This window comes from Strongylocentrotus purpuratus, unplaced genomic scaffold (genome assembly GCF_000002235.5).
Source record: "Strongylocentrotus purpuratus isolate Spur 01 unplaced genomic scaffold, Spur_5.0 spur5_scaffold_7, whole genome shotgun sequence".
NCBI lineage: Eukaryota > Metazoa > Echinodermata > Echinoidea > Camarodonta > Strongylocentrotidae > Strongylocentrotus > Strongylocentrotus purpuratus.
Genome location: NW_022145613.1, coordinates 30829058 through 30849012, shown reverse-complemented (window position 1 = coordinate 30849012; position 19955 = coordinate 30829058). Strand labels below are relative to the sequence as shown.

General features: G+C 38.8%; 1 protein-coding gene across 1 annotated transcript; it reads left to right on the top strand.

Annotated features, from left to right (window-relative positions):
• LOC754754 (obg-like ATPase 1) lies at positions 1–19636 on the top strand. Its single transcript, XM_030973985.1, has 12 exons — positions 1–104; positions 564–634; positions 1116–1127; positions 1998–2058; positions 3942–4069; positions 4887–5050; positions 6446–6523; positions 6952–7049; positions 7528–7668; positions 14143–14239; positions 16025–16147; positions 17193–19636. The coding sequence occupies exons 1-12, from the start codon at positions 4–6 to the stop codon at positions 17301–17303; spliced, it is 1185 nt and encodes a 394-aa protein (XP_030829845.1). The 5' UTR covers positions 1–3; the 3' UTR covers positions 17304–19636.
• Positions 19637–19955: the final 319 nt, after the last annotated feature.

The window sequence follows — 19955 nt, the reverse complement described above, 5'->3', positions numbered from 1 at the left end:
ATCATGCCTCCCAAGAAGGGAAAAGAAGCTCCGCCAAAGAAGGTTTTGTTTGGACGTGTTGGAACCTCCCTCAAGATTGGTATTGTTGGTTTACCAAATGTTGGGTGAGTCAGAATTAGTTTGTGATCTCTCCATTATAGTTTTATGAAAATTATGCTTAGGTCTATGTAAATAATTCTCTGATCTCACTTTCTTTTGCTTCACACTTTGCTTGCCCCATTGTTTAGTAATGGCAATCTACATTTGTAAACTTTAGTGAAAATGTGAAGAGTTGAGAACTTACTGTAACGGAAGAAAAAAGAGAGGTTGAAGAGAAATGGAGATTTAAAAAAAATTAAAATGGAATGAACTATTAATTAGGTCTGAAATGAAGATTAGCCAACCACACATTGTAATATTTCACTGTACAACGACATGGTAAGTAGATTCCTCTGCTCTTTGCCAATTGAAATAACTTGATGAATCTGTGAATTTTTCTTCTCTCTCAGCTGTACTCAGCTGGTCATTTAAGATCAAAGGTAATTCACTATTTATAATGTATTTGTATTCTTAACCACTTGCAGGAAATCCACTTTCTTCAATGTTTTGACAAAGAGCCAGGCTGCAGCAGAGAACTTCCCTTTCTGTACAATCGGTAAGTGATTGTAAGTAATTATTTGCCTCGTAGGCACATATATGTGTTCATCTTGACTTGACATCTGGACTGGATGATATATAGAATTTCAGAGTATTCATTCAATTAGTAAAGTATACTTTGCAGGAAAATTCTTTCAAGAATTTTGTTCAGGTAGGTCAAGTAAATTGACAAGTGTCCTAGAGGAATTTTGTGAGATTTTTAGTACTTAACCCATCGAGAGTAAATATATACCGACATATATTGCATTGTATTTATTAAACTTCATAGATGTACTTCAATATTCTGTTTATAAACATATATAACATACATGTATATCATATGATTAATATTTTCATCATCAACATTATCATCATCATCATCATTATTATTATAATTATTTATTGTTGTTGTTGTTAAAATCTTAAAATTATAACTTTAGTCCTTTTCTTTTCATTCTTCTTCTTGCCATGCTGGATTGTCTGCTGAATGTCATCAACAGATCCTAATGAAAATAAGTATACTTATTTACATTTTGCTATATAAAATGCTGATCATATCAAAGATCAAAGCAAAAATTGTCATGTAAATGTTGCCATGGAACCTGATGGAAAAATAATTAATAATTTACAACTTTAAATTGTTGCAAATACAATTGGAAGTATAAAAAATTTAAGTTCTGTATAAATTGATACATTGTCTCTGCGGAGTGATTTTTGCAAAAATAATTATTGTGTTGATAAACTTTATATAGGAAAGAAACGATTTTCATTAGTGTTCGAGGTTTAACACTGTTGTTCAAATAATATCACTTGAAATGAGAAAATTATTGGGTGTAAACAAAAAAAGATCCATTCTGTGTGAAAGTGGAGGTGTCACGGTTCATTAATTTCATTCACGTGACTTGCAATACAAGGGTCGGGGGTTGGCATCCGGGCACAGCACTTACGTCCTTAGGCAAGATGCTAATCCACTTTTGCCACTCTCCACCCAGGTGTAAGTGGGTACCCATATATGCCGGAGCACTACATATTTGGCCCCCAGCTTTGGCAGGGGTAATAATTTGGGAACACCAGGAGCGTCGCTAGTTGACGGACATGTGCGCTGTATATTAGAAGCCACCATTAGGATTATTATTAAGTACCGTTACGATAATGGTAACTAGATGAAATTGTTACGTTTATGGAGAGCATTAAATTTCGTCTTCAGCCTTAGTTCAGGAGAAGGTACATACATTATAAATGTATTTTGCTTGTTTTGATATTATATCTTGACATCAAACTACTTATATTGAACAACCTTTAAAGTATTCATGTTGGATGTACTCTTTCGGTCTAATGGAATTTGTTCTTCTTTGTTCTTCTTTGTTCTTCTCTGTAGATACGTAGGGTACCTGTCCCAGATGACCGATTTGACTTTCTCTGCGAGTTCCACAAGCCTTTAAGGTGAGGCGGTGCCCTGAACTGAAATATATGCTCTGGCGACATTTGCTTTGGGCTTTTCTCCATAGGTATAGAGTACCGACGTGCTAACATCATATTCGCTCGTCCAGGTTACTGGTACTAACCAGCAGAGCTCGCGCATGAGGTTCATTAAGAAATCATTTAAGCAACTGGCTTGAGCAGAGCAAATTTCAGTATTTGAGGCTGGTGTGATCACCACACAATCGTTTAGAACCAGTTACCTTGACAACTTGGCCAACATGTTTGAGTCTCTCTACAACGCTCACTGAAGCCAACTGGTAGCCTTGGGTTAGGTTGGAGATTTGGGTTTTAGGGTAATGTTAGGGTTAGGGTTAGGGTTGCGTATAGGGTTAGTGTAGGATATCGACTGCAAGGCAATTATCTCAGGAGATAAGGCTGTGCACAACAGTGTTATGAGGTACCCGAGTACACTCCCAGGCTCACAAGCGAATACTTGAATATGCGGATGCCATGTTTTTTTATAATTTTTTTAATTTTTTTAAAAAAAATTTAATTTTTTTTGATTTTTTTTTAATTTTTTGATTTTTTTTTCTTTTTTTTCTTTTTTTGCCACTACCATACCACTCGGCAGTTTCCCAGGTCCCTCGCCGAAAACGCATGCAATTTTACTTTGAGTTGCAGTTGAAGGCGCCAATTTAATAAGAATAATAACAGTAAACAATGCTGTTTTAAAAACCAAAGATGGCAGAATAATCCATTTTCCTCCAAGTCCAAACAGAAATCTGGACATTTGGTCCCAGTTTCTGAAAGGTGAGTTTGACAGTGCTTGAGTTGGGAAACATTTTTACCGACGGTACCATGCCAGCGGCTGCTGCTCTCCCTGGCACGGGTAAGCGTGGGCCTGGACATTTTTGTTTTTTTGCGGCCGAATATTCGGGTACGAGAAATCGTACCCGAGTAGTTGTCAACCGTGCGGGTACTCGAGCATTCGACTACCCGTCGCAGCCTTAATAGGAGGCACAATATGTATCAATCAGGTATGACTACTCTGAACTCCCATGTCTGACATAGCGAAGGGGCTTCAAGAATGCTGAGCAAAATTCTCTTGCTTGAAAAGCCCCCAATTTTGTCAGATGTGAGTGTTTTCATAAAAGTATTCATGTCTATTTCTCCTATATAAATATGAGTCAAGAGTTACCCACTATGGAAATGAGATTGTTCTTTTTGTTCCTTTATTTATTTCAGTCTGTATTGTAGAATGGTAGGATGCTACAAAATCAATTGCCTTATGTCTCGGGACACCCTCTGAATTTTTTATTACCACCAGTCTTGAAAAAATTGTAACATAAAGAAAGCAATTGAAAGTTTTAAACCTGTTCTTTGTACTTTGACTATGGTTATCAACAGGTCAGTAATTTGATTAATTCAAGTTCCAGGTAACCTTTCAAAAGTTTGAAATCACGGTCATAATTTAGAGCTTATTATAAATACTGAAAGCTAACTTGAAGACATACTCTCTCAGGAGTTTCCATATGCAATGCATCACAGCTTGGTTACTCTGAACTTGGTAGAATCGTGTGTACAAATCTTGCATCCAGCAAAACTCAGTCCACTTGGAAATTACTCGGAACTTGCTGAGAGAGATCGGTCATGGTTTGGGTAAGGTATTTATAGTAATGAATTTTTAAGGAGGGTCTCCTAAAGTCTATGGAGGTTGGGCACATTTTTAAAGTCCTGTCGGTCGCAAAACTACATTCCACTCTCTGCCACTGGTAACATCTGTAATAGGGCGAACAACCAGATTGTCTCAAATCTCCCATTAGAACTGACAATTATTTGTCTTTGATAAAGATGAAGATGTAATAATTGTTTTTCGTTGTCATTTTCTTTTCTTTTGTATTCAGCAAAGTTCCTGCTTTCTTGAACGTGACCGACATCGCAGGTCTGGTAGCAGGGGCTCATGAGGGTCAGGGTCTTGGCAATGCTTTCCTCTCGCACATTAAGGCCTGCGATGCTATTTTCCATGTCTGCAGTAAGTTTTCTTAAAGTAGTCACCCAAAGAAAATTCACGAGAACTGAAAACTATGGACAAATTATATATGGATGGAAAGATTTTCTCTTGAAAAACACGAAAAATTTGCTGAAAAATCATATAGATATCATGGAAAGGCATAAAATGCAATTTTGTGGTTAGCTGCGTCTCGCATATGACGTCACAAATCTTGAGGCTCTACGGAGGACCGCTGAAGGCAGAAAATCTGGAGCTCCAAACATATATGAAGAGGGAAGTTGTTATATTTGATCAGTAAGGCTTCCCCTTTGCAATGATAAGAATTTTGCATCAATTCAAAACACTTTTGATTCTTGGGTCAGAGCCTGGTTAGATTGGAGTGCCTTGAGCACCTTGCATGGTGGATATGTGCGCTATAACATTAAAGATAAACTTGAGTTCTGGTAAAAAAAAAGAAAATGAATTCTCACAAAATCAAACAAAACTTACACTGTATTTTCAAGATTACAAATAAATGTCATTTGCCAAACAATTTTGGTAGAAAATGTATACTGGCTGAGTAATGAGCATAGAAAGATAAGTAGGCCCGACACCATTTTTGTGTAGTCCCATATACATTTTTCTGTGTAAAGTGCTTGTTACTTTACCAAGACTGGGCCAATTTTATTATGATTTTGATGACTCCAGAACCTTGCAGTACACACCAATACTTACATGTACATGCTACATGATCAACTTTTTCTGATCCATTCCACACCTTTTCTTTCACAATGCAATTGCATGACCAGAACTCAACTTATCTTTTTTGGGGGTTGATGTTGTTGTTGTTATTATTCAGGAGCCTTTGAGGATGAGGAGGTGACCCATGTCGACGGTGATATCAACCCAGTCCGAGATCTGGACACCATCTTCAACGAGCTGAGGTTAAAGGACATTGAGTACCTGACTGATGTGGACAAGAAACCCCTTAGGGGTGCAGATAACAAGGCAGCAGCAGAACATGTAAGTCTGCATGAATGGTAGTATACAAATCAATGTCTGGAAGAAGGTCATTAGTGTGCGCACTTGCCATAAAGCAAATTTCTCTCTTTATTGGTCACTTAACGCGATAGCAGGCTTCCATGTTTTCAACACTTTTATGAACCTATGACCTTTGACCTCTTCAACCCAAAGTCTGATCCGTTTATCCTTGGATGCTTATACACACGCATACCTGCCAACCACCCCGATTTAGGTGGAGTTCCTCCGCATTTTTCATACCAACTCCGAATTCCGAGTGCATGCCTCAAAACTCTGATTTTTTTTTTAATTTAATTTTTTTTTTTTTTTTTTTTTTTTTTTTTTAGAGTGTAATGCACTTGGAGAGTATATAACTATTATGTTTGTATTTTGAAATGTAAAGCGCCTTGAGCATGTTCATGTAAAGGCGCTCAATAAATACCAATATGTATGTATGTATGTATAAGACTAAAGCATAACACAGCACTGATAACCAGATCACACCGACATCCGCGCTCGCGCTCATAGAAGATATACACAGCGACATGGAAAAAAAAAATAGACCCTAAAGTCCTGTGTACCCCCCCCCCCCCCCCCCCCCCCCCCAATCTACGGGCTACTACCCCAATCCTTCGGTGGTTCGCGACCTCGTAGTCCATCCAGAAAAATTTACTCCTAATTTCTCTTGTCTCAGGTTGGCAGGTATGCACACGCGATCCAAGTTTGGTTAAAAAAATCTGCTCTATGGTACTTCAGGTATCGCATTACGTCCTTCTGTCAATGGCACAATGAAATATATACTGCCTTGAGAGCATCTCGTGCAAACTATAGTCCTTGAGGTAATGTATTGGTATCTATTTTCATGAGGGGCCCAGCCCCTAAAATGGTCATTCTGACGTCCAAGAGGGTTCAGTAATTGAACTAGATACTTGAATATAAGCACAATATATTTTATTTATTATATCTTCTTCACATTTTGCTACATAAAATCACAATCATGTTGCTCCATGGCGATAAAAAGACGATGAAATCACTGAGATGATTCACAAAACTACAAATACAATGAGTTTTGATGTAAACCAAGGTCCAATCAACAATTGTATGTCCAAGAATAAATTGAATTAATTCTGATTGCAGAGATTTTGATTTTGAGGGTTCGACTCCCAGTCTGACGCCATTTTCATTAGGCAAGACATTCATCTATGTTTGCCACTTTCCATCCAGGTGAAGTAAATGGGTTGCTGATTACTCTGAAGACTCAGTTACATAAGTGGGGTAATAATGCTTAAGCACCATGAGTGTGTCGGCGTGATAGAAATGAGTGCTTTATAAGAAGTCTACGTTATTATTGTCAATGTTAGTATCAATGATGTCAGTATTGCTTTGTATCCCTCACAGGAATGTTTACATAGAGTCTTGAAGTACCTAGAAGAGGAGAAGAAGCCTATACGACATGCAGAATGGGGTACGAATGACGTAAGTGTTTCCATGGGAATTGGTCTATTTTGTTTGTTCCATTGATTAAATATTCTAATTTGATCACAATTGAGTATTCCTATTGCACCTTGGTTTCATGATGTTTGGATCAAAATTTTATACTGGTTATGAGAAAAACTGTTCTTTTGTGGTTATCATTTGGAGAATATGAGAGAGGAAGAGAGATTGGGTGAGATGAGAGAGGGAACAAATGAAAAGGAGGAGGAGGAGGGAGGAGGGAGGGAGGTAGGGAAGGAGGAGAGAGAGAAGGGGGGGGGGGGAAGAAAGAAGAAAGAAAATGAAGATGAAGATGAAAGGAGAAGAAGTTGAACATGTATTACAGTTTTATACAGTACATATATATGGCATTATAATTGTTATATTGAATGATGAATTTCTGGTAATATAATTTGTTTTTGTCTCCACAGATTGAAATCTTGAACAAGCATTTGCTCTTGACTGCAAAGCCCATTATCTATCTAGTCAACCTATCAGAGAAAGACTACATCCGCAAGAAGAACAAGTGGTGAGTGACTCAAGGTCATATATTTCCATATTTCATGTGAAAATTATGGGTATTATATGACATTTCTTGAAGGGGAAGTCCACCCTGATATTCAGATGGGTTTTTATATAAGAAGAAAAATGAGAGAAACAGGCCAGTGAAAGTTTGAGCAAAAATTGATTAAAAATTAAAACAAAGTTTTGCATTTTTGAAGGTGCGATCAATCAAATACAAATTGGCAACTCTGCTAGAAAACTTAACTTAATAAATTGCAATCATACATTCACCCTAGATATAATTATTCTAATTGTTCTTACAATTCTAATTGAGAATGAAATATTAACTTGTTGCTGACTTTCAAACCTCTACAACCAAAGTTTAAGCCTGTAGATTATTTTCAGTCATGTATAATAGAAACTCAAGCCTGTCGCTAGTTTGTGCTTGTTGACCATTCTTGTATAATATCGTATAAATTCTTTGAATCCTGATGAACAAACAGGTTGGTGAAGATCAAGGAATGGGTAGATGCGAGTGATCCTGGAGCTACCGTCATACCCATCAGTGCCGCTCTGGAATCAAAGCTCTTTGATATGGGAGACGAAGACAAAGCGAAGTATCTCGCAGAAGTCAAGACAGCCAGGTAAACCTCTCTATAAAGACCAAAATGAGAATGACCGGCTAAGGCCTCGTTCAGATACGATGCAGTTAACTCAAACGTTTTTATGCCTCTGTTACGAAGTAGCCGGAGGCATTATGTTTTCTGGTTGTCCGTCCGTCCGTACGTCCCGTTCTCGTGATCTCATTATCTCAAGAACCGATTGATGGATTACCACCAAACTTGAATCATGCATGTATCTTGCAGAGCCAATGAAGTGATTAGACCTGTTATAAATGGATTACAGTTAAACTTGAATTTGAAAAAATTGCTTCTGTTTTCGTTCACGAAATTGCTCTTTGGCGGAGGCATCATTTTCGACTGCGCGCAGTCGAAGTTCCATGTAGTTAATTTTTCATGTATTTGCGATATTATCAATGACATTTTCACCATTAGTAGTCCGGCAGCCAAATCCAGATTATTGGCCTAACCTTGTTTTAGGGTCTATAGTTTTTTTTTCAATGGATTATGATTGCCTAAACCTTCTGTTTGAAGAATCCGATTGCTGACACTCTGTCAGCCTTGAGCAATTTAAGATATGTGACGTCATACAAAATGGCCGCCAAAGTACATGATTTTTCACTAAAAATGTATAATAAATATATAATAGGGCCTTTTCTACAATTTTGGGCAGCCAAATGTCTGTATCTCTCTACGACCATCACTAAAAATTGTTTCGTGATGTTGCACGGCCATAGATGACAAGCTAATTTGCATATTTTGAAATAGCGCCCTCTATAAATATATTAATTTTGCATAAAAAATAGGTGTGCCAATTTCTTTTTTCTCAATGGATTATGATTGCCTAAACCTTCTATTTGAAGAATCCGATTGCTGACACTCAGTCAGCCTTGAGCAATTTAAGATATGTGACGTCATACAAAATGGCCGCCAAGGTACATGATTTTTCTCTAAAAATGTTTAATAAATATAAAACAAGGATTTTTCTACAATTTTGGGCTGCCAAATGTCTGTATCTCTTTAGGACCATCACTAAAAATTGTTTCGTGATGATGCACGGCCATAGATGACAAGCTAATTTGCATATTTTGAAATAGCGCCCTCTATAAATATATTAATTTTGCATAAAAATAGGTGTGCCTGCCAAATGCCAATGTCTTAGATCTACGTCACGTTAAACACATATTATATGCTTCGTATGCATGAAATAATTACGATTGTGCAGCTTTAACCTTACATATTTTTTGGTCTAAATTAAGATACATGTAAAGAAACCAAGATCTACAAGAGAATCAGTGAGAAGTGATTTTACGGTACATTATTGTTCCATTCATAGGCTTTATTTAGATCAGCATTGATCCAGCGTTAGTGAATGATGATAAAGCATTTGGCATCGGTACCAGACAGATGCATGAGTTTTAACAGAAGTTACCTGGTGGATTCTATGACACAATTTCCAAGAAAGTCTACAACGGGTACCTGACAAAAATTGTCAGCCCAGACACCAACTGTAAACCAAAGTGTTTGTGGAGTTTCATAAACGGCAAGCGATGCGATGCTTCAGGGTTGGCTCCATTGAAATAATCTAATGGAATGACTTACTCAGATAGCCTCTCAAAGGCGAACATTCTAAGTAATCAGTTTTCACCCATCTTCAACTGCAATGAAGATATGACTAGTCTGAGAGACAAAGGACGAAGCCCCTACCCAACCATGGATCAAATTAATATCTCGCCACCAGGGGTTCTGAAGATCCTGTCTGAGCTTGATGTTCATAAAGCCACTGGTCCTGACCAAATCCCAGCCAGACTTCTGACCACCAAACTGACACCTGTGTTCCCTCTATTCTTCCAAGCCTCCCTTAACCAGAGCGTGCATACCTGATAAATGGAAGATGGCTATATATATTGATCCCATCTTCAAGAAAGCTGACCGTAGCAAGCCAGAGAACTACAAAGCTCTCTCTCGGACGTCAGTAACCTGTGAAGTACTGGATCACATCGTTCTTAGCAGCAACAAGAACCACCTTGAAAGCCACAAGATCTTGTCTGATGCACAACATGGCTTTCGAAAGAAGCGATCCTGCGTCTCACAGCTTGTCCTTGCTGTCCTGGACCTTGCCAAAGGCATCGATGCCAGAGACCAATTGGACATGACACTCCTTGGTTTCTCCAAAGCATTTGACAAGGTTCCCCATGGAAGGCTATAGCTGTTACACAAGCCCCAATTCTATGGAATCCGGGAACCCACACATGCTTGGTTTTTTTGGCTTCCTGAGTTACAGGACCCAGCAGGTGTTACTGGAAGGACCCATCTCCAACACCAGCCAAGTAACATCTGGCATCCCGCAAGGCAGCGTTATCGGCCAGATGCTGTTTCTCCTCTTCCTCAATGATCTGCCACCGGACCTCTCCCCAAAACCAACAGTCAGGCTCTTTGCTGACGACGGTATGCTATACAGCAACACCAAGACATAGGAAGACGCCTAACGTTTCCAAGAGGATCTTGACTCACTGCAACGCTGGGAGCGTGATTGGCTGATGGAATTCATACCACATAAATGTCAGGTTCTACATGTCATCAATAAACGCAAATCCATCATCAAATTCACGAACAGACCCTAGATGACAAAAATATAGCAAAGTATCGAGGTGTTGAGTCGCAGAAAAACCTCAGCTGGAACCCACATATCAACATTATCAGCAAATACTCCAACTCCACCCGTGCCTTTCTTCAAAGAAATATCCAACCATGTCCTAGAAAAGTTAAATAATTGTGCTACGATACTCGCCTTCAACCAATCATGGAGTATGCCATCATCATAATTATATGGGACCCTAACACTCAAACAATTAGCAATCATCAAGAAGCTTGAAATGGGTCAACGGCGTTATGTCCGCTCCTACTGCAATGACCACTGCAGGACAAGCAAAGTAGAAGCCATCCTGAACCAGCTGAAGTGGCCAACATTACAAGAACGCAGGGTACAGGCTCAGGTGGTGATGTTCTTTCGTATCAACAACCCGCTGAAAGACTTTCCACATACTTTCCTCACTCCATCAACATCCGTGCACAGAGGGCATTCCAAGAAGATAATTGTTCATTTTGCCTGAATGCTTGTCTAAAAGAGGAGCTTCTTCCCGGAAACAATAAGACTCTGGAACTCCCTCCCTTTGAACACCGTCAATTGTACATCTGTTTAACAGCTTCAAGCAAGAGTTTCTTGCTGTGCAGCTCCTGCTATGACTAAACAGTCAAATCCTAGAGAGGCAGGTCCTGTTGCAGTTGCTGCAGACAAATTTCATGTGTGGCTGTGCTGTTGAAGCCGTGGCTAGCTGCCGTCTTTGTTGTATTTTCTCCTCCCACTGTTCTACTCTCTTCTGATCACTCCTCTGTATACATGTCTTCACAGCGCATCTCCATTTGGGGCAGTCTGAAGCATAGGCTTCCCATTTTGTAGGGTTGATTTCACTGGCCTCCATATCCCTCTTGCACACATCCATGAAGCGAAGGCCAGGTCTTCTAACAGTCCTGGTTCTGGTCGCTAACTTTCCGTACAAGATGTCTTTTGAAATGCGGCCTTCTTCCATTCGACTGACATGACCGAGCCATCTCAGCCGTCGTTGTGATAGAAGAGCGTAGATGGTCATCATCCCTCCTTTTTGAGGACATCCTTGTTTGGAATGTGGTCCTGCCATTTGATGCCTAGGATTCGCCTCAAGTAGCGGAAATGGAAAACATTCAAACGGCGCTCCTGACTTGCATACAGGGTTCACGACTCACTGCCATACAGGAGAGTGCTGAGCATATAGGCCTGGTAGATCTTCATTTTCGTGTTGGTGGTTTATAGTAAAGTGTTCTTCCAGGCCTGCTTTGAGTGTCTAGCCATCTTGGTTGCTGCCTTGCCAATGTGAACGTTGATCTCGAGATCAAGGGAGAGGTGCTTAATACATGGAGCCGAGGTAGGTGAAGTTTTCAACCACTTGGAGGGTGTAGTTTAATTAACATTGGAGGATTCGAAAGTCTATGACACCAAGTTGATCTACTCTAGAGTAATAGGACTGCAGGCAAGTTGAAGATATGTCAATATCAAGAATATTTTGTCATGGAAGCTTTCACCAGGTCAAAGGCGAACTTGAAGAATTTGACAAAGGTTGACGTGTCACTTGAACAACCTTGTACAGCCCGTTTGATGGTTGTGCTCTACTCTGGATTAAAATCTGATGATCTTTGGTTGGTGTGCCACCAGGGTTTCTAGAAGTCATGACGAATCGAGAGTCATCCAAAAGAGTTTTCCCACCTCACTGCTTCCCTCCCAGAAACTACTGACAATAAACTACAGTTGATCGACATCATATACCGGTATGCGTGATTCTGCAGAATGATGAGGTGTTCAGAAATAGGCAAGAGCACAAGCTGGTCATTACCGGTCAAGATGATGTATCTGTTGAAGTTATACCAGGCAGCGATGTCATGCCAAGGGAAGATCTTTCCATAACACATGAAGAAGCAGACAACATCATAGTACAGCAAGCGATTCAAATTGCTGCTAATGAAAAAAGGTATGTTAGGGTCCTGGCTGTTAGGGTTAGGGTCCATCATTATCTACATGAATAACTTAGAACGCAAATGATCATGGATTCATCAAAGAGCGAACTGTTATTGACATTCCTGCCACTGTACACAAGTTAGGAGATATCATTCCATCGATGTTGGCAGGACATGCGTTGAGGGGATGCGACACTATTGGGGCATACTTTGGGATTGAAAAGGGTACATGCATTGCTGAAAGTGATGAAGCAGAAGATTTGACTCCCTTTGGACTCAGTTGGCAAGAGAGCTCATCTGCAAACATGTGTGTGGAAGCACGCCTTGCAGTCACGACCCACATCATTGGATCCTACAAAGTATGGCTATGCAAAAGAAGAGGAAACCAAATCCCTGATCCCTGTCACGTACTTACAAATGTACAACTCGCACCTGACAACATATTAAGGTTAATACGGTGCACTTGTGCGAGTGGAAGCCTATGTAAATCATCACGGTGCCAATGCAACAAAGCAAAACTAGCATTCACAATTTTCTGTGGTTTTCGCGCCCCTGTCGAGTGTTAAAACGATCAAACTAAAGCAGCAAATGATAGCCATTGGAAGGTAACCATGTTTGGTCATTTTGGGTGGATATAAATTCCGTTGTAAGAGAGGAACCTTTTTATGATAGGTTCATATAAAAGAATGTATTACCTCAAAATACAAATAAAATTTCGGAATGCTGTCACTGAAAACGGGCATTTATAACCATATGGCACCTCATATCTATGGGACAGAGAGCATGAAATTCTAGCTTGTTTTCTTCAAGTATTAAAGATAAAGACCAGTAATGGTCATGCGATTGCATTGTGAAAGAAACGTTGTGGAATCGATCAGAAAAAGGTTGATCATCTAGCTTATAAGTATTGGTGTGTACTGCAAGGTTCTGGAATCGTCAAAACGATTAGAAATTTGGCCCAGTCTATGTAAAGTTACAAGCAATGTACACAGAAGGATGTATATGGGACTACGCGACACGTGCGCGATATCTACCAGGTCTAAATAGATATAATAATTTACCAAATATATCAATTAGTAGGCGGTTTCTCGGCAAAATGTGTATTATCACGTATTAGTCAAAACATATTCTTTCACATGATTGGTGATAAGAGCTTCCATTTCATTTTTTGAGAGGGGGGCGTTTCCAAAACTGATCTTTACATTTAAAGTACAAAATAACAAAAAAATCACACCAAAATGTGGTGCACAATTTTTTCTAATTGTATTCAGTGCGTCTGACTTATAAAAAATGTTAATTTCATGTTAGAAATTGGCATTTGGTCATCATTTAAAATTTGCAAGTTAACGTGTCTATAGAGGGCGCCAATCTGAATTATGCAAATTTACATGCCATTTGTTATCATACAACATCGTCAATTTTTACTTAGTGATGATCCTAGAAAAAATTAAGATATTTGACTGACATTTAATGTAGAAAAATACTGTAAACAATTTTGTTATCATTAATTTTGGTAAAAAAGGGTATTTTGGCGGCCATTTTGTGTGACGTCACATATCTCAAATTGCTCAAGGCTGACAGAGTGTCAGCAATCGGATTCTTCAAATTGATGGTCTAAGGAACTATAATCCAAAAAAAAAAAAACTATAGACCCTAAAACAAGGTATATCGAGATGGCTGCCGGACTATAGTGGTGGTCTTTCATGAAGCCCTGTTTGGTAATAACAACATACCTGTTAACCTGCAATAGAGCAACTGTTAAACTAAAACCAAGGGTTAAAACAAAATTGGGAGCATGTTTTAAGAATCTAATTATTTGTAACGGGTGAAAGAAATAATTTGTAACGTGGCACCTAAAGATTTGTGCATTAAATTTGATTACAAAACGAAAATGGTCTATTGATTGAGTGTATACAGACAAATGTGTTGTATTGTGTTTGTGTTTATCAGTATACTGGAAAAGGTGATCAAGACTGGATACAAGGCACTTCAGCTTGAGTACTTCTTCACGGCGGGGAAAGACGAGGTCCGGGCGTGGACCATTCAGGTTAGTTTGCATCGTAGCTTGATGAGAGGGACAGTTGCGGCTCTTGAGGTCATTCTCAATTGGTCAGTCATTAGGTGGAGTCTCAAATAGTTGCCTCTATGACTTTGTATTGTTAATCTGACTTTACTACTTTTCAACTATACAGTGCGTCCCAGAAAAAACGAAACCGAGAATAATCGATGTTTTCTCATAACTTAGTCACATTTATAATTAATAAAGTTCACAGATTTGGAAAGCTTAGATCCTCCTCTTTCATTTGATGCAACTCATATGATGCATACTTTATGCATGAGTGATTAAAATCAATTTGAGGGAAGGAAACCAAAAAGTCATTTGGCGGACGGTATCTGAATTCAAAGAGAAAATCACATTTCTAGAAAGTTGAGTTTCTGCCCTTTCATATGACACCTCAATCAGGAAAGATGAGCAAGGAATGACAAAGTTCTGTTTGTTTAAAGTAGTGCTTGCATTTCCATGATTTTATCAAACGAACTCGTTTTCACTGGCTACCTGCCGTAGCAACAAGCAGAATTGATAACAGACTTAACTCCGTTGCATTGACAATCAGCCATGCATGAAATCTTTCATCTACGGCTGATTGTCAACGAGGCTGAGTTGAGTCTTTTGTCAACTCTGTTTGTTGCTACGGCAGGCATCCAGTGAAAACGTACTCGTTTAATCAAATTATGGGACGCACTGTATACAGTTGACATATGTGCATAACACATGGCCTAACATATAAATGGGAGTTATGTTCCTAGAATAAAGGACCCCCTTTCTGCATGTTAAACAATCAAATTCAGAACCCCTTTAAAGCAGTTTTTCAAGAAATAGAATCGAATTACCTCAGGAGGTAGCGCAGGCTGGTTGTGAATCCCCCCCCCCCCCCCCACCCCATTCCACCCTGTCATTGATGTTTAAATGACAAATGGCAAGAAGACTAGAAAATGATATGAAAGCATACTTGACATTTCTACTTGAGTGATATTCTATGTACGACAGTGGCTGTGAAGTGTTCAATAGGCTTTCTAGTTTCATTGTAGTTTTTCTCATAAAGCACAATTAAAAATGGCTCTGGCAGTTTTGTTTTTATACCTTTTTCCAAATCGAAACTTTGAAAGTCCACATTCAGCATGATTCTGAGATGACTTGTGACACTTGCACGAAGGATGTCCAGGGCCCCATTTCACAAAACTTGTCATCAGTGACAAATGACAGTTTTTGTTATAAGCTAGTGAAACTGAAATCCTTGCTTCTGATTGGTTATCAGCAGATTTGTCACTGATTTTTGTCGTCTGTCATTAAAAAAAGGCTTTGTGAAACAGGTCCCTGGACATAGCATATTTAGATTTGTTTGTTATAGTAAAGGCCTTGATCAGTTTCAATAAGCCTTCAACAAGTTTCATTACACTTCTTTGATTTTAGATGATAAATAGCAAGATACCAACAATTCTAAGCTTTTGTGATTTTTTTTTTACTCTGGTGGAATATCAAACAAAATGGGTAAATATAAAGGAAATCCCTGACCAAAATTTCATGCTTCATGTGTGTGTAGTCCCATACACCCATTTCTGTGTGCAGCTCCTGTGATTTTCAGGAAGATTTATTAACTTTAATTTCAATTTGATCATTCCAATACCTCCACTTCTTATGCACTGCATACTCAACCTCTCCTCATTGCCTCGTTGCCTCATTGCCTTGTCAGTTTTTCTCACACAGTAATCGAGGGACCAGTACTCCACTTTATCTTTAATTTGTGCATGAATGCATTATAATTGATTACAGAAAGGTTCCAAGGCGCCACAGGCTGCCGGAAGGATTCACACAGACTTTGAGAAAGGTTTCATCATGGCAGAGGTGATGAAGTTTGATGACTTCAAGGAACTAGGAAGTGAACATAATGTGAAGGTAAGACATCCGTAGATGGGCTGATAATGATGGATGGAAGAAAAGATAGATGGATGAGGAGGTACAATGTAAATGGAGGGGTAGACATGGATGGAGATTGGGCAGATTGATATATGGCATTGGAATAGATGTAGGGTGGATGGATGGATAGATGGATGGACAGATGGATGAGAAGGTAATGGATAGTAGACATGGATGGGTAGATGGGCAGATTGGTACATGGCATTGGAATAGATGTAGGATGGATGGATTGATAGATGGGTAGTTAGATGAGGAGGTAAATGGAGGGTAGGCACTGATGGACAGATTGGTACATGTAACTGGTATTGGGATAGATGGATTGATGGATGGATGGATGGATGGATGGATGGATGGATTGGTGGATAGAGGGATGGTTGAATGGAAGAATAGATGGATAGAGGAATGGTGGGATGGATGGATGGAAGAATGGATGGAGGGACAGAAAAATGGATGGATGGATGGACGGAAGAATGGATGGATGGATGGAAGAATGGATGGAGGGTGGGATGGATGGATGGATAGAGGGGTGGTTGGATGGAAAAATGGATGGACGGAGGGATGGATGGATGGAAGAATGGATGGAGGGAGAGATGGGATGGATGGAAGAATGGATGGAGGGAGGGATGGTAGGATGGAAGAATGGATGGAGGGAGAGATGGTGGGATGGATGGAAGAATGGATGGACGGAGGGATGGATGGATGGAAGAATGGATGGAGGGAGAGATGGTGGGATGGATGGAAGAATGGATGGAGGGAGGGATGGTAGGATGGATGGATGACAGAATGGGTGGATGGCTGGAGGGATTGATGGATAGAAGGGTCGATGGATCAGAGATTAAAGGAAAAAAGGATGCGTGGGTGGATGGATAGATTTTGAGATGGTTGGATGAATGGATAAATTGATCGTCTGTCGGATAAATGGATCTCCAGTCCATTAATTTTCATATTGTTTCTCCTCTCTCTCTCTCTCTCTCTCTCTCTTTCTTTCCGTCTTTGTAAATCATCGTTTCCTGTCCATCAACAGGCCGCTGGGAAGTACAGGCAGCAAGGAAGGGGGTACACAGTGGAGGACGGTGAAATCATTTTCTTCAAATTCAATGCAGGCGCTGGATTAACAACAGCCAAGAAGAAGTAGTAGATATGTTGAATAAAAGATGTCTTGTTATAACCAAGAGGTAGTCAGCGCCATTTTACTTCTGCGATAGTAGACCATGATGATTGTAGATAGGTATAATGTACATTGTATACATCCAAGTGATACTTGAGTAGTATGGATGTTGTTCGGTCTCTCTCTTCTTCTTTTTTCCCTTTCATTCTGTCTTTCTGGATCTCACTCTCTCTCTCTCTCTTTCTCTCTCTGTCTGTTTTTCTCTTTCTCTTTCTCTCTTGTTATCTCTCTCTCTCTGTGTCTCTCTGTTTCTATCTTCCTGTCTGTTTCTCTACAAACATGAGATACAAATACGATGTGGCACAAGTACTACTAGAACTTCTTCTGCTTGATATTTCTAATTCTAGCCACGTTTTGAAGAACAGCATTTATGTCTGCCTGGAGTATGAAGGGTCTTTAAACCCTCCTTTTGTGCTCATTGTGTTGACAGGATGGTTACAAAATAGCACACCTTGCTGCCTGTTAATTTGAAATTATTAATACACGTTCCAAATCAAATTCACACTGTCAATTCCTTCTTTTTCAAATTGACAGCTGTTTATATCTCAACCAATTCATTGAGGTTTCTCTCAATAGAATACAAGCAATTTTTGTGAAGGTGTTATTCTCAATATCTTCATAAATTAGTGAAACAGGAAGGTTGCTTTGAAAAAGTTGAATTCAGCCAAGAAGTTCAAAAGATCTTCCTTTGGCATTGTATTGCCTCTCCATTTCTTATTACATGTATAAGTATGAATTAATATTTTGGATGAAAGTATGATTAAGTATTAAAGTTGAGGGTTATTTCTCTCATTTTTCTGCTTTTATTAAAACCAACTTGATATATGGGTGGACTTTCCCTTTAAAAATAAGTCACAAGATAAGTGTGCATTTCTGGCAGTTTATTGTGAACATGGTTTAAAAGAACAATACAATATGAAGATAAAGGCATTGTATTGATGTTTTATGAAAGCAGTATTGGAGTTGGTTGGATATGAAAGTAGTTGCCCTATTTACCTATGTTCGGGTCTTAACCCCTTGAATTCTGATTTCTCTAATTCCCATAGGCTTAACCACATGAGTCACCCAGTTACCTTTGGTAATGGGTTAAAGTTTTATGCTAACAATCAAAAATTGGTCAGCTTCAGAGAAAAGTGGAATTTCGTCCAGGATTTCCCAACTTCACACGTAACAAGGGGTCGAAGGGGATGTGAAACCTGATTTTATGACTTCCTTGTTTATTTTGAATTGTTAAACGTTTCTAATAATGAAAGAAGGGTTTTCAAATCTGTATTTCAAGTTCTATCCATCCGCATTTGATGTGTATACAAATGGTTAGAAGTGAAACTATCCACAATATAGCTTGGGGGAACTACAATCAGGAAATACATAAAATAAGTTTGTTATATATCATCATGTCTTACTCAGAAATGTAGTAATTATTAGTTTATTACAGGGAAATTGCCTTGGAATGCTTTTGCCCAATTTGCATTGATTGTTATTGTACCTGATGTAAAGTGCATTGACATGTCCAATGTGAGGCACTATATACATAACATATAATAGCATTATGTTAATTGTTACATAACCAAATATTTGGGGATAGGGTGTTGCCCCGGTTGTGTCACCTCATATTCAAAGACTTCAATTACTAATACATGATCGTTAGCAGGGTCAAACATCGAACATGACCCCTTTCTCCCCCCCCCCCCAATCCTGCATACTATCAAGTATATTTTCTACAAAATATGAGCCCTGTTTGAGTTTCTTTTGTAAAGCTACACAAATAGGCTCTAAATACATGGTGTTATTGGCTTTTGGTTTTGTGGAACTTTTTAGACTTTCTTCTCTATATTTTCTTATGGATTTTTTTTTGCTTGATCAGTCTTGTGGGCTGGCAGTCTAGCGAACCTTTTGTGAATGTCAGTCTTGTGGGCTGTCAGTTTGCTGATCCCAATAAGTAAAATATGGAATGAATAGTAACTTTTCTCTTTTATTCTTTGCTTTTAAAATTTTTTATTTAGTTTTTTTGCATATTTGGAAAAGTGTATACATGAATGTACATTGATGAATCAATTAGGTTTCAATAGATGTACATGTGTAGATTAATTCATTCAATTCCTTTTACTTGATCATTTCAGATACATATACCGGTACATGAATTTAAATTTACACTTCATCCATATCCTCCTAAGCCTTTTGTACATGTATTAAACATTTATTGCTGCTATAAGTACTTCCTGTAACTTTGTTTGAATAAAGAATATCAACTTAACAGATGTGAAACCTACTTTTTCTTTGCATTAAAATACTGAAATGCATATTTTTTGTTTCATTGCTCATCATTTCCTGTCGCTTCTCAAGAATACCACAGGATATCAAAACAAAACAAACAGTTTTAAAGGATGACAAAAGAGAAGAGAAAGTGCCAGAAATTGAACAATTCAGTATGAAATGAAAATGAGTTGATAAGAGTGCATACCTCGTTCAAATTTCCCACCGCTGTCCTCCCTTTTTTTCTATTTGCAATTTCGCCTGGAATCTAACCAAGGTCCCTCGCTTTAATAGAACGCCATTACATTAACCGCTTGACCATTGAGATAAGCCAGATTCAACGATTTGACGAACCTTTAACCTTTA